The 14091-nt window shown below is 50.1% G+C and overlaps 1 protein-coding gene across 3 annotated transcripts in view; it reads right to left on the reverse strand.

Annotated features, from left to right (window-relative positions):
- Positions 1-203: 203 nt before the first annotated feature.
- GXYLT1 (glucoside xylosyltransferase 1) overlaps positions 204-14091 on the reverse strand; it is a 49747-nt gene continuing 35859 nt past the window's right edge. For all 3 annotated transcript variants that reach the window (XM_062195075.1, XM_062195074.1, XM_062195076.1), the window contains 3 exons: positions 12732-12855; positions 11181-11353; positions 204-5813 (listed from right to left, as the gene is read on the reverse strand). In XM_062195075.1, coding sequence (XP_062051059.1) covers positions 5652-5813; positions 11181-11353; positions 12732-12855 — 459 coding nt within the window. In that variant the 3' untranslated portion in view covers positions 204-5651. The remainder of the gene's footprint in view (positions 5814-11180; positions 11354-12731; positions 12856-14091) is intronic.

A 14091-nucleotide genomic window follows, 5' to 3' on the forward strand; every position in this document is an offset into this window, starting at 1 on the left:
ACCACCCAGTGCATCTGCTGTCACCCCGGGGCCATGAGGGGCCACACTCGCGGGTTGAGGGTGGCAACGGACAGAATGCTGGCTCCCGAGGACTGTGCTCGGCTGCTGAGCAGCTGGCTCGGGAGCCCCCTCCATCTGAACTGCTGGTCAACAAGCATCCAAGTCCGGACTCTAAACCGCCAAAATAATTCAGACACACCACGTAAGGAAACTAAACATTTATTGAGTACATGTTTATTTAGTAATAACACAATTTCTCAAAAAAAATACAAAAAAAATAAAAAGGAACGAACTCTTCCAAACACAAAGAAGCAGTTTGCATTGTTCTCAGATTAGACTTGAATCTGACAGCTCACTCTCCCCCTTGGTAACTGCTGACACTGGAGGAGGCTGTTCACATTCTGAAACGTAACGGTGAGAAGCAGTCTAAGCGCAGGGGTCGCTACACACAGCACATTCCCTGCTTTGCCTGAGCTTAGAACCATGGCCGCTCCCAACAGCGGTCATGATTTCAGCACAGGCACAAACCACCACCTCACCTCGTTCACAGATCTGCTGTGTGGCACGGGTCAAATGCCCCAGGTGCGGCTTCCAAACACATGTGACAGTGTAGATGGCACATGTGCTCTCTTGCACTTCTGAATGGAAGCATGTTCTACTGCAATACCGCAAGCCCTGGGTTTTCTCTCACAACAACAACAAAAATCATATTCCAGTATTTCCTGAAAAATTTCATAGCAAGGTTGAAAAGAGCCACTGTCCACCCCTGCCAGAATCGACTTATTGTTCAGGTGGAATGCACACGGTGGCGTCTCTCCTCGTCTTCACAAGGAGCTGCCGTGGCAGCTGTGTGAGCGCCCACACCACGGTGTCATCTCGGCGGTTCCTGGGGTGACTTCAAACTGCCCCGTCACAGCCCTTCTCGGCGGTACTGTTTTACTAATGACAGATATTTTCGTTTCTGTTTTTTCCATCTTTTCAAAGGCTCTCTTTTGTTTGAAAACTGAGTTTACAGAAAACGCTAAGGAACACATCTCATCAGACACCAGGTAGGGAGGCAGTGAGAACAATCACTTTCCATTTAAAAGTCAGGCTGATGCTGACTTACACGCAATGCCAAACCGCTCAGTGTAAGGCGTTATTCTGTTCTTCTCACGGACTGCTAGAAATTTGAGTAATATCGTAATTCACTTTTTAAAATTCTTAAACTACTTTTTAGACTTCTGTCTTAACTTTACATCACTTAGCTTTTAAAATCTAATTTCATTTTCAATGAACTAAGGAACAACAAACATTTCAGAAAAGTTTAGCCAGACTTTAACAGGGAAAAAAAAGTTGCTTTGGTGATATGTAAAAGGATGACTGTTAGAGCACAAATCAATTAAACTACTTTTTATTAAATATCAAAATGCAATAAGGCAATTATTAAGTCAACTGAAAAAATTGCATTTAATAACTGTATAACTGGCCCGACATCTGAGATATTATACTCCTACTTTTCTTCTCTACTTAAAAGAATCAAAACATTAAAAAAAAAAAAAAAAAAAACTGGTCAGGGAGGATGCTTTTCCTGCGGCGGTTAACATGGCCACATTCCATATCAGAGTGCCTCCGTGACTCTCAGCTCCAGCTCCCGACTCCAGCTTCTTACTAATGCAGACCCTGGGAGGCAGCAGTGATGGCTCAGGTCACTGGGCTCCAGCCACCCACTTGGGAGACCTGTGTCCCTGGCTGCTGGCTCTGCCTATGCCTGGCTGTTACAGGTGCACGAGGAGCCAATCCGCAAATGGAAGCTCTCCTTCTCTTTCTGTGCCTCTCAAAACTTTTTCTTGAATCCTTAAAAAACACAGATCAAGGGTCTAAAGAGGATCTCAAAGAGGTTTAACCAGTGCTAGGGTATTAGTTCATGTGTATCTGCCATCTCCTGTTCTCTTGAATCTACTCGAATGGCAACCAAAAGTGCCCCTGGAGGGAGTGAACAGACGTGATTTCCAGTTTAAGCTCCACTCAAGGCTAGGCAGTGATCCCCCCCCACACACACACACACCTGGCTTGGAATCAGCACTCCCTGGGAAAACCACAACAGAAGCTTTAGCCTTCTGCCCCAGGTAGGCGGTGCGCCGTCACCCGGCACCTGACATGGCCACAGGCCAAGGTGAAGGAGGATACCTGTGTTGCCACAAACTGGGATCCAGCACAAAGACAGAATGCCGAATCCTTAGCACTAAGTGATCGGTGATAAGGTGACCAGGAAACAACTCTGGTTTATAAAGATAAAGCCGGCCCTACTACTCTCTTGCAGGGCAGCCAGCACCTCTGCCCTCCTGCAGGGCCCAGGCGAGCAGCCAGTGACTCGGTCCCGGCTGCAGCTCCCAAGTGAGCAGCCCACCCGCCTCCTCCCCTGCTTCTCGGTCTCTGCCCTCGGTCCATTCTTCCTCTTCCCTCGCCTCTCATCAGAATCTCACTCAATTCCTTTCCTTTCCTTCCTCTCCCCGTTTCTCACTTCCTCTGCTTTCTTCTCTGACTACTCACGTGCATCACTCTTTTTCTTCTTTAACTTTCTCCTTCCTTACATAACACAAGCAAAATTCCTCTATCAGAGAACGTTCAGCCCTAGGACATGGGACCACCTGCACAGGGAGGGCCTACAGGTGTGATGCTGCTGCAGCCTCGCCAAGGGGCATTCTGCAGCCCACAAAAATGTACGGGTGACAGAGCCAAGCACGCACTCTAACAATGCTTCATCGCATCAAACTCCTGGTTCCATTTACCTACAAACTGCCTTGTGAGAAAAAGCTGGGCAGAACACTTTCAACCGCACCCCGAGCCTCTGCCTCTGATGACCCCTGTAAGGCATTCTGTCTATGTAAAGGTCCAAGGCACAGAAAGTCCCAGGCACAGGGTCCAGATCTCCTTCCAACCTGGTTTTCACTTCCTCGCACCAGGGACACAGGCTTGAGCAGGAACAGAAAGCCAGTACCAGCATGCAATCACTCTGGAGCCAAAGGAACTCGGTGACCTTACGCATTTGTACTACTCTTCATAAAAAAAAAAAAAAATGCATTTTCTTCAAACGTGAACCAAAGTATTTTCTAAAGGTTTTCCAAGTTCTTCTGGAGCGATCACTTGCTACAAATGAAGTTTGACCACCCAGGAGACTCCTTCAGCTTTGGTAACACTGGGCCAGACACCTGTGAGGTCAGCGTTGTTGATACACACAGACTCCAAGCACAGAGCACACGACTCACATAAACTGCATAGATAACACAGTGCTTTAGGGAAGACTACACACATTCTCCAAGTTGTCCATCTATCATTTACCCTCACTGAGAACAGCATTTCCTGAGAACACTCAAGGGAAAAGTTACCTTGTCCAGAGATAAACTCCGAGAATTCATTTCAACCTTGTCACAGGAGTTCCAGGACACCCACGTGTCAGGTAAGAAGAGTCTTGGTGGATGTGTGTCACCCCAACTCCGTTCATGATGAAAGCTCAGGCAGGTTGGGGCTTAAAGAGCAGGTGGCCCACAGCACAGACAACAGCAAAGTCCGCAGTTCCACCCCAAGGGATGAAGCTGTGACCACACCCTACATAACCCCAATCAAGTCAGGTCCTCTGCTCACTGAGAAAATGAACTCTTAAGGAATTTACTAAAGAAAATTGGTATCTTGCTAAAAGCCCCAAGTGTTTCCTCTAATACAGTATCTCAAAACCACATTACCAACCACCAACTGTGCCACCACAAGTTGGGACACAAATTCCAACCTTCAAGCTAGCAAGGTAATTTCCAGTCGTCTCTAACTAGGGAACATCAGGATCACCTGGGATGTCTGTTGACAAAAAACCTTAATGTGACTTATTTTTGTACCCCAACAACAAACCAAAACCAAAAGACGGCAAATTTAAGACAACGGGGAAAATTTGCTTAAGGAATAAATGTTGTTGTTGGCCATGATGTCGCTGCTCAGTGGGGAGCAACAGAACGTCTGGGACTTTCTTTAATATGCTTCAGCAAAAAAAAAGGGGGGGAGGTGAAAGAAACACAGGAAGATGCTGCTAAACTCTGAGCTGGGCTGTGGAGTACCGCTGTACACGCTCCCCACTTGCTCATCATTTTAAAAATCTCATCGTTAACATTTATTTGTGGATTCCACCCAGGACCCAGCACCCCAGGACCACCGCTGGGTGCTGCTCAGGAACCTGAATGAACCTCCCCACCCCCACCCTGGAGGCCTCCCAGCCAGGCAGGCCGTGGTGCCCCTGGGGCCCCAGGAGATGATCTCAGATACACCCTCCCAATCGCCCAACTCTGGGGTTCACCTGTTCTCAGCGAACTCATGTCAACCTGTCTCACAGGTTCTGTTACCACAGCATTCTGCCCCACAACACAGCTCAGGCACACAAAGTCCACCTGTTTAAGGTGTCCACCTGCCCTAAAGTGTTGGACTATGGGGGAGCAACTCCCACTGTGCCCTCCTCCATCTGTCCCTCACGGGCCGTGGGACGCCACCGCTCTGCGGCCCACGTCGCCACAGAGGGCTGTGTGTGCAGGATTTCCACGCGGCACTGCCTTCATGGGCTTCCCTCTACCTGAGAGCCAGGTGGCACCTGGTGAGATGAGATGCATGCCCTCAGAAGGCACTGGTCCCAGAGAGCGCCAAGCGACGTGGCGTTCTTATGTTCAAGGTGTTAAAACATCAGCTGGTACAAAGTTAAGGCCTATGAGCCACACTGCTCTTTGTACAGTCAGATGTAACAGTCTTCTTACTCCGGATCCCCTCAAAACCTCCCCAGAGGAAGGCTCTATCCACCAGCTTCTCCAGAAACACCATGAAAAGCCATTTTGAGGTAGAAGCAAAGTGTAACTAGACCGCTCCTTCCTACTTCAGGTCTCTCAAATTTCTCCTCACAGGAAGTGCGCGGCGTACACATTTTGGTCCGCTGAAGTTTCCACCATCTTACTATCCTACTAAGGTTTTCTCTTTACTGTCAGCATAATATATTTTGCTTCCAGAATGCCCAGTAAAGCTGAAAGTTTTCATTCAAAGTGACTAAAAAAAAAAAATACTTCCCTAATATCCACTTAACAATCTTCGATCTGCGTTTTGGCAAGACAGTTTAAGAGGGACAAGACGCAAACACCCCACTTTTCTCTCTCTCTCTCTCTCTCTCTCTCACACACACACACACACACACACACACGACCCCAAAGTGCTCACGGTTCCTCCCTTCGGATACAGCTCGGGGTTTAACGTGCAGGTACGAAGACTGAACCAGCGCGATTGTCACCACATCGGAGGGCAGAGATGAAATGCGTAAAGGCACACGGAGATTGTCGACGGGGGACGCCGTTCACATCACATTTCTCGAGAAAAGCAGGGCCTTCCTGCTGCTGTAAACAAGGGCCCCGCGGCTGCGGGAGCCCGGGGAGGCCGGCCGCGGTGCGCAGGCCGCGGGAGCCCGGAGAGGCCGCGGTGCGCAGGCTCCCAGGGCAGGAGCGCCTCCTCAGCGCCGAGACGACGGATGGACGGACGGACGGACAGACGGACGGACGGACGGAGGACGGCAAGTGACCTCACAGCGAGCCCGTTTCGCAGTCCCGGGAGTGCGCGCAGGCTCCGGCCCAGTCACGTGGCGCGCGGCGGCCGAGTCACGTGGCGCGCGGCGCCCTGGCCTCGCGCTCGCGGACGCTGCGCGCCAGCTGCTTGAGGAAGAGGCCGTAGTTGCGGCCGCAGTACGTGTGCGCCGTCCCGCGCAGCGCCAGCTCCAGCGGCCGCAGCAGCGCGCGCACGCTGTCGTCCTCGAAGGAGCACTGCGGAGAGAAACAGAGGCTGAGGCGAGCGTCGCGAGTGACCCCTCGGCCCCGGGGAACCGGGGGACCCGGACGGCGGCTCCGCCTTGCGTGGCGGGGACGCGACCCGGCCTCCCCGGGGCGGAGGCCACCCTGCCCCATGCTGTGGGCAACCGGCTCCAGAAGGCATGTCGGATCCACGTCCTTCATCCGTGGCGGAACACGCGAACGCCCTGAGGAAGCGCGGAGCCCCCACGCGGAGTGACAGCACAGGCTCCGACGCTGCCCTGAGGTGACCGCCGCGTCTCCACAGCAGGGCTCCTCCCAGACCCCGGGGCGCCCCGCAAGCTGCGCCCGGCCTCAGCCTTCCTGCGCCCGCACCTGGTCGCCCCCTCCTCCCGCACCTGGTCGCCCCTCCTCCCGCACCTGGTCGCCCCTCCTCCCGCACCTGGTTGCCCCCTCCTCCCGCAGCACCCGGCCCCGCAGGGTCGCGCAGAGCTTCGGGCTGCCGGGTGAGAGCAGGGAACAGAGCTGAGGCTCTCCGGGCCGCAGGCACGCGGCGCGGGGCATCTTCCAAGCACAGAACCTGGGTGAGAGGGGCAGTGCGCCCCAACACATCCTGGGTTCTGGCCGCATCCGCCCGAGCCTACGCCCGCAGAGCCAGGGATGGGTCAGCCCTGGCTAACAGAGACACCAAGCGGCACAGCAAACAGGCAGACTCCAGAATGTTCTCCTCCCCTTGTGAACTCTCTGTTCACACTTAACATTTCTGTTCACGCAAAAGCTAACAAATGCGTGGCCTGTAACGGCCGAAGATCCGGCCCATGCAGCCGGGTCCAGATCCCGCCGGGCCCTGACCTGTCACAATGTCCGCTGAGGTCTCGGCTCTGAGAGAGCCGCTCTCTGCAGCTCGCACAGGCAACCCCCGGCGGGATGCGCTTCTTGAACACATTGCGCTTCTCACTGAATTATAGATAAGGAAAGAGAAAAACAACGCAAGAGCACCGTGAGAGACTGATTCACTTCATTATGTTGAAAAATGGGCAGAAAGAAGCTGTAGTTAACACAGGCCCAAAACAATCATTAATTCCGTATTTGAAGTCATTTTAAAAATAACATTTCAAAAAGAAATCAAAGGTAATCAACTTAAAACTATTACCTGAGTTTTTAAAAAATATATTTTTATAAACCAAAGAAAAGATCATATAAAATTAGCGAGGCTTAATTCTCTAATATATTTTTTAGATGTTCAAGGGAAACAAAGGAATTACATTTTTATAGGAATGCATTTCTTTCCTATCCTGCAAAGTCCTGGGACCCCAAAAGCACTTTTCTTCATTTTTATCACCTTCTGACAACACACAGTAAAGCATTAATAAAATACGGTATTAATTTCTGAAGGCATACAAGGCCTGCTACATTAAAACCAACATCAACACTAAATTTTATAATTCTTCAGTGAGAAGTCATATCATGATAAACTGATTATTTAGGAACCGTATCTGTCAAGTTTATTGGATGAGGAACTTAGCAAGTAGTACACAGAAACGGAAACCCGCACGTGGCTGTCAACACCTCGGCTACAGCAAGGACAACGGGCACCTGCCACAGGATCCCCTTGCCACAGGGCGGCCGTGTACCCACCACATTCCCGCTGCTGCCAGCCTCCTGCCGTCCCTCGTGCAGACCGTCTTGCACCATGCCAGCCCCTCCATGACCCCGCCTGGGCCCCAGCTGGGACTGCCCGCTCCCAGGCCCCCTGTGGATTTCGTCTCTTCCAGCAGGTCCGCCCCAGCCCTGCAAAGCAAGGCTGCAGCATCCTCTCAGCTCTCACCTGTGCCTCAGTGGTCACAGCTCAGTGCTTTTATTCTCACTGGGGTCAACCTGGCAGAGACCAGAGGTTTCAGGAACCAGCACCAGCAAATGAGAAGCTGGCAAACAGGGCTCATGACCACAGGAGAGCTCTGATCCCTCTGCCTTCTCCCCAGGGAGAAGGCTGTAGCTCGTTAAGTCCCAGCAGGAATCCCAACCTCCTTTGGATCTGAACCAGTCCTGGTCCCTGACAGCCCACCTTAATTACGGGAAAGGGGACTCTGAGAACAAGACAGCAGACATCAGGGCAAGGGGCAAACTCATTTTCTCCCAAGCTCATAAAAGGTAAACGCTTGATAAAGAAAACTCCACTTACAAAAGCAATAAGAAAGATAAAACACGGAGGCATACACGTTCAGACCCGCTGGGAAACTACGTAGGGAGAGACCCGTAAAGCATTCCTGGAAGACAAGCGGGAAGACAGCCCCTGTGCTCCCGTAGGGGCCTCAGCTACAATGACACACCCTAACTCATGAAGGCCAGAGGTTTGCTGAGCTCACAGCTCTGGAAGGCCAAGGGCCTGGCACCCCACCCATCAGCTCCTGGAGAGAAGTAGAAAGAATGAGCAGCCGTGCACAGGACAGGCACCAGGCCTGCTGAATGACAGCCACCCCTGGAATAAGGGAACCACTCTCACGGTAACCACATTAATCCCTTCTTTGGGGGCTGCTTACAAGTCCCACACAACCTAAGACTACCACATCAGCCAAGAAATCTCAACTTGAGTTTTGGTGGAGACAAACCATGTCTGAGCCCTCACCACCAAAAAAAAGCCAGCAGTCAACCCACTCCCTGACAGACTCAAGCAAGATACTCCTGGGGAAACAAACACCCAGTGGCCAGGCAGACACTGCAGAGGCAACAGCATGACAGTAGGAACAGCATGCACAGTGCACAGATACACAGGAATGTCCAGAGATGCCAAGTGGACTCCCAGAGCACGGCAAAGTCAGAGCTCAGACCTTTCCGTTCAAGGCTGATTCTGAAATGAACAGTGTGGAGACAACAGGCCAACCATATGGAGGAGAGCAAATGACACCATGCCTCATTCAACACAGGGGACTGCAAATTCCCAAGGAACTGACATAGATCTGGTTTTAGAAAGTGAAAGGGGATATGGCTAAATCCCATTGTAACTGGTTCTACAGCCTGAGCACAGAAGGACTCCCAACTGCGACTTTAAAATAAAGGCTGCTAACTTTAAACATAAAATAGTTTCCAACAAAATCTGAACAGTATAAAATGCCACAAGGTTAACCTGGGAGAAAAAAATTACAATATTTATCACAGATAAAAAATAAAAACATCCTCAATGTATAAAGAACTTTTAATAGTCAAAGGGGGCTGGGCAGAAGACCCTTTGGTATCTGCTATACAATACCATAAACATCTAAAGCCAGCCAGTGATGTACCCGAAACAGGCACACTCCACGGTGCATAAATTATGTCTCAACAGAATTTTTGTAGGACCTAAAGAACAGATGACTGACTTAAAAGAAAAGTCAAGGGTTGGCATTGTGGTGCAGCAGGTTAATACCGCTGCCTGCGGCACCTGAATCCCACATGGATGCCAGTTCAAGTCCCCACTGCTCCACTTCCAATCCGGCTCCCTAACAATGCACCTGGAAAGACCACAGAAAATGGTCCATGTTCTCGGGCCTTGCGTCCACATGGGAGATGTGGATGAAGCTCCTGGCTTTGGCCTGGCCAAGCCCTGGCCACTGTGGCCATCTGGGGAGTAAACCAGCAAATCGAAGATATCTCTCTCTCCCCCTTACAATTAAATAGATATTTGAAAAAAAAAAAAAAATAAAGAAGAAAACTGCAACACACAGCCATACACTGCAGCTGGTCTTCCAGACAGACAGCAAGCACAGAGCAGAGAATGAGACAGTCGGCACCAAAGGGGCAGGGGGCAAGGGACAGGAAGGGGCCACAGATTCTGGGTAACCTTTATCTGGTTTGGACTTCTCCATGGTTATTAATATTGCACCCAAAAAATAATTATATCAACAAGGATAATAAAAAAAAAAAACCCTAAAAAGAAAGAAAACTGAAGCAAATGGACCCGACTGTATGTCAGTTGAATAAACTAACCACCCAGAAGGGGTGGGGGAATGGAGCCATGTAACTACTGAACAAAGCACTGTGCAGCCCCTAACCTGGGGGCACAGAGCAGGAGGGGGACTGGGAAGAAGGCCTGAATGCCTCTGAGCCAGGTGTTCTGGGGAGGACGGGAGTGAAGCTGGTGGTGTGAACACGGCATTTCTGGAATTATTTTAAATGCACTGTAGGATGAAGCCACTGAGGAAACAAACGTTGATGTTGGGATTCAGGGTGTTAAACTGCAGAATAAAGGTAAAATACTGCAGAGCAACAGGCAGGTGAGAGCTCAGAGGGTGCACTGCAAGCAGAGGCATCAGTGTGCACCCGTGAGTGTGTGTGCGTCCGTGCACGTTCAGTTCCCAAGCTTTGTTGCCGACAGGGTTAGAGGCAAATCACTCCATAAAGTACCTGCCCACGCCTGACATCCACAGCCCACTGAGGGAACAAGGACCCAAGACTGACGGCTAATCTCCAAGCAAGGCAAGGACAGTGTAAGACAAACAGAATACTCTGTTGGGACAAAAAGCAAAGGGTACTTAAAAAAAAAAAAAAAAAGAAAGAAAAGAGAAGAAAAGAGGGGGACCTGGCCAAAGGGGCTCCCCGAGGTCATATCTAGAGCAAACTCCCCATGAGCGCAAATAGGAGGGGATATACACTGGAAATTACTGGGGGAATGAGCACCAGAGAGCTCCCCCGATCATATCCTCAACACACAGGCGAAAATGGAAGGCTGCTCCTTAGAGATCGAGTGCCGTGTCCTCTGTGGTCCGGCAACCATCAGTGTGTGATGACCACGGTGGAGACTGGTTTGGGCAAGAATCAAACAAGGGTGTCAAATACTGCCAGGCAATTCTGAAGAGAAATGAGTAATCGCATGACTATGAAGACTGTACCCACAGAAGGCTACAAGAGGAAAAATGAACAACACTTTTTTCAAAGTAAGAGGCAGAGGCCAAGGTGACCCTATGGGCATCACGTGACATATGACAGAGTTGAGGCAGGGGTGCACCCCGGTGTGCCCCGAAGGAGACACCAGCCACGCCAAAACCAACAGCAATCTGGTCCAGGAGGGCACAGGGTCTCTGTTCTCCAAAAACATCAGTGTCAGAAAAAGACAGATCAGGTCCAAAAGAGAAGAAACACACGGACGACAGTCGAGAATGCCACGGGGATTCTGTTGCGCATCCATGCTGCGGATTAACCAGATGACGTCTGTTCTGGGTAAGACACAGGGCAGTTCAGAGCTTCAGGGACGCGGCTCATGGGCAAAGGGCCTGCAAAACCGACGACAGAGTGACCAGCACAACGCTCATGGGGCACACACCTGAGGAAGGGGCCCAAGGGCCCAGGGACACACCCCACACTGCTCTCGCAACCCCACCGTGCTTGCGAGGAACAAGCCCAGCTTACGTTTCTCAAGGCTTCGTACACCGCTCTGAACGCCGGCTGCTTGTCGTCGTGGTAAACGCCCCTGTTCCCATGAAGCACGGAGATGCCTTCCTCCTCAGCCTCCCGGCAGTTGCTTCCATAGATGCAGTGATCTGGGCGGTAATTCCACTGGCACGGGAAAACAAAGAGGCTTTCTACAAAAGACCAGACCAGACAGTGACGCAAAGGCCCCAGATTCCAGAGAATTAACATCCTGCACAGCTCTTACTCTAAAAATACAGCTCCTGCCCCGGCCACTGAGGCCGTCTGGAGACTGAATCAGCAGGTGAAAAGTCTCTCTCTCGCTCTATGAAACTGCCTTTCAAATAAATCAATCTGTGGAGCAGTGGGTTAAGCCACAGCCTGTGACCCCAGCACCCCATATCAGAGTGCCTATTCAAGTCCTGGCTGCAACTCATGCAATCCAGATTCCCCCTAGGGCACCGGAGAAAGCATCAGAAGATGGCCCAACTGCTTGGGTCTCTGCCATTCACGTGGGATATCCAGATGGAGTTTCTGGCTCCTGGTTTCCACTGTACCAGCCCTGCCCGCCGTAGCCATTTGGAGAGTGAACTAGTGGATGAGAGTCTCTGTCTTTTCCTCTCTCTCTCTCTCTTTGACCCTGCCTTTCAAATACATAAACAAATCTTTATTTATTTAGATTTATTTATTTATTTGAAAGTCAGAGTTACACAGAGAGGAGAGGCAGAGAGAAAGAGAGAGGGGTCTTCAATCCGATGGTTCACTCCCCAATTGGCTGCAATGGTCGGAGCTGTGCCGATCCAAAGCCAGCAGCCAGGAGCTTCTTCTGGGTCTCCCACACGCGTGCAAGGGCCCAAGGACTTGGGCCATCTTCTACTGCTTTTCCATGCCGTAGCAGAGAGCTGGATAGGAAGTGGAGCATCTGGGACTCAAACCGGCGCCCATATGAGATGCCAGCACTTCAGGCCAGGGCGTTAACCCGCTATGCCACAGCGCCAGCTCCTATTTATTTATTTATTTATTTATTTGAAAGGCAGAGTTACAGTGAGGGAGAAGCTAGGATTAGGGGGAGAGACTATCTTCTATCCAAACGGCTGCTGCAAAGGAGCCAGGCATTTCTTCCAGGTCCCCCATGTGGGTAGAGGGGCCCACGCACTTGGGCCAGCTTCCACTGCTTTCCCAAGTGCATTAGCATGGAGCTGGATAAGAAGTAGAGCAGCCAGGCCTCCAACTGGCACTTATATGGGATGCTGGCACTGCAGGTAGAGGTTTTACCTGCTATGTCACAGCACCGGCCCCAATAAAAAAAAAAATCTTTAATAAAATAAAGGTCTTCTGGAAGAACACCTAAATTGGTGAACAGTATGTTTGACATTTGGTTCTTTTAACTAAACTAATATTTCAGAAAAGTTTTATCCTGCCTTAAACTTAAATACTGCCAACTATTAATACTCGCATTAGCCAAAATCAAATAAATTCATTTCTCCCTTTTTTAAAGTAATTTTTGTGATTTTTTAAACAAATACAAAAAATAAAAATGCAAATGCTTACCTGGATTATGAAAAAACATGATATTCAACAGGTCCTGATCACCCCATGTGATGTTCAGTTTGTATTTTTTAAGCAATGGCACAAGGATATCTCCCCATCGAAGTCGTGCAGTTGTCATATCATTCTGTCGATAAAAACACCAAAAAGATTCTTGAGCTTTCAGGTTTAAGAACGGGCAGGACCACTCTTGCCCGTTCTTCCCTTAGCAGCCACTACGAAGCCCCACAGAGAAATGCAAACTACCTCTATAACAGGGCTCGAGCCAGTGCCCATACGCGATGCCGACACTGCTGGCCAGGGCTTTAACCCACCTTACCGCAGTGCCGGCCCCTACTCTAATTTTTACACCTGCTATTTCTTTCACTTGTCTAACACAGGGGCTTGTTATTCCTCCATGCTGAAAACTACTAATACAATATCATTCAGCAGTTATGGCAACAGTTACCTCCATCCTGATTTTAAATGAAAAGCTTCCACTGTTCTCCCTCATTAAACACAGAACTGCTGTCTGTACTGAGAGAAACACACTAAATTAACAGGCCATCAATTTATATTCTGTCTTTTCCAAAATCAAAAACACTGAACCTCAGCCAGCACCTTTTGACCTGGAGATGGTCACACAGGCTGAGCGTCTCTGTCCCCAAAGGTCTGGGACCAGACATATTGCAAGTAAGGGTTTCCTGGATTTGGGGATCTTTGCGTGGATCACCCCAACTGAGCATCCCTAATGCAGAATCCAGAATTCAATCTGAAACTCTGCCATTCAAAACTGGATTTAAAAACCAGCTCATCCTGAAGCTCGCTGTTTAAAAACACAAAGCTGAAAACCCTTGAAACAAGCAATAGGGCTGAGAGGGGCTTTGCAGCACTGGAGCTTGGTGGGACCCGAGTCTCCTGCAGCACCCAGAGCACTGCACGTGCTCCCCGAGGAGTGGCTCCGGGCACTTCAGCGGGTCAATTTCACGTGTCCGCAGTGGGACAGAGGGCAGAAACTAAGAGACTGGGACACTTCTACAGCAGTTTAACAAATCACTTTATGCCTGGCCGTCTATTCATATTCTACTTTATGCAAGCATGGGCTCAGGACATACAGGAAATTTAATAAGACACTCACTGTTCCTCATAAAGTCTGACACTCTTGTAAGATCTCCTGCAAAGTTTATACTGAGCACAATAAGGGACAAGCCAAGTGTCCCATGGGTGGGTACAAAATTCACAGTGTTCCTTGACACCAGAAGCCGAGGACCCAGCAGCTCCCACGGGTGAGTTACGCACTCTAAAAGCCCTACCCTTCCAGTACCACAGTCGTGGCATCTCCCTCGTCTCACAAAGGTCCTTCTCACCCACATCTTCCCAATGT

The sequence above is a fragment of the Lepus europaeus genome, chromosome 6 (genome assembly GCF_033115175.1).
Source record: "Lepus europaeus isolate LE1 chromosome 6, mLepTim1.pri, whole genome shotgun sequence".
Classification (NCBI taxonomy): Eukaryota; Metazoa; Chordata; class Mammalia; order Lagomorpha; family Leporidae; genus Lepus; species Lepus europaeus.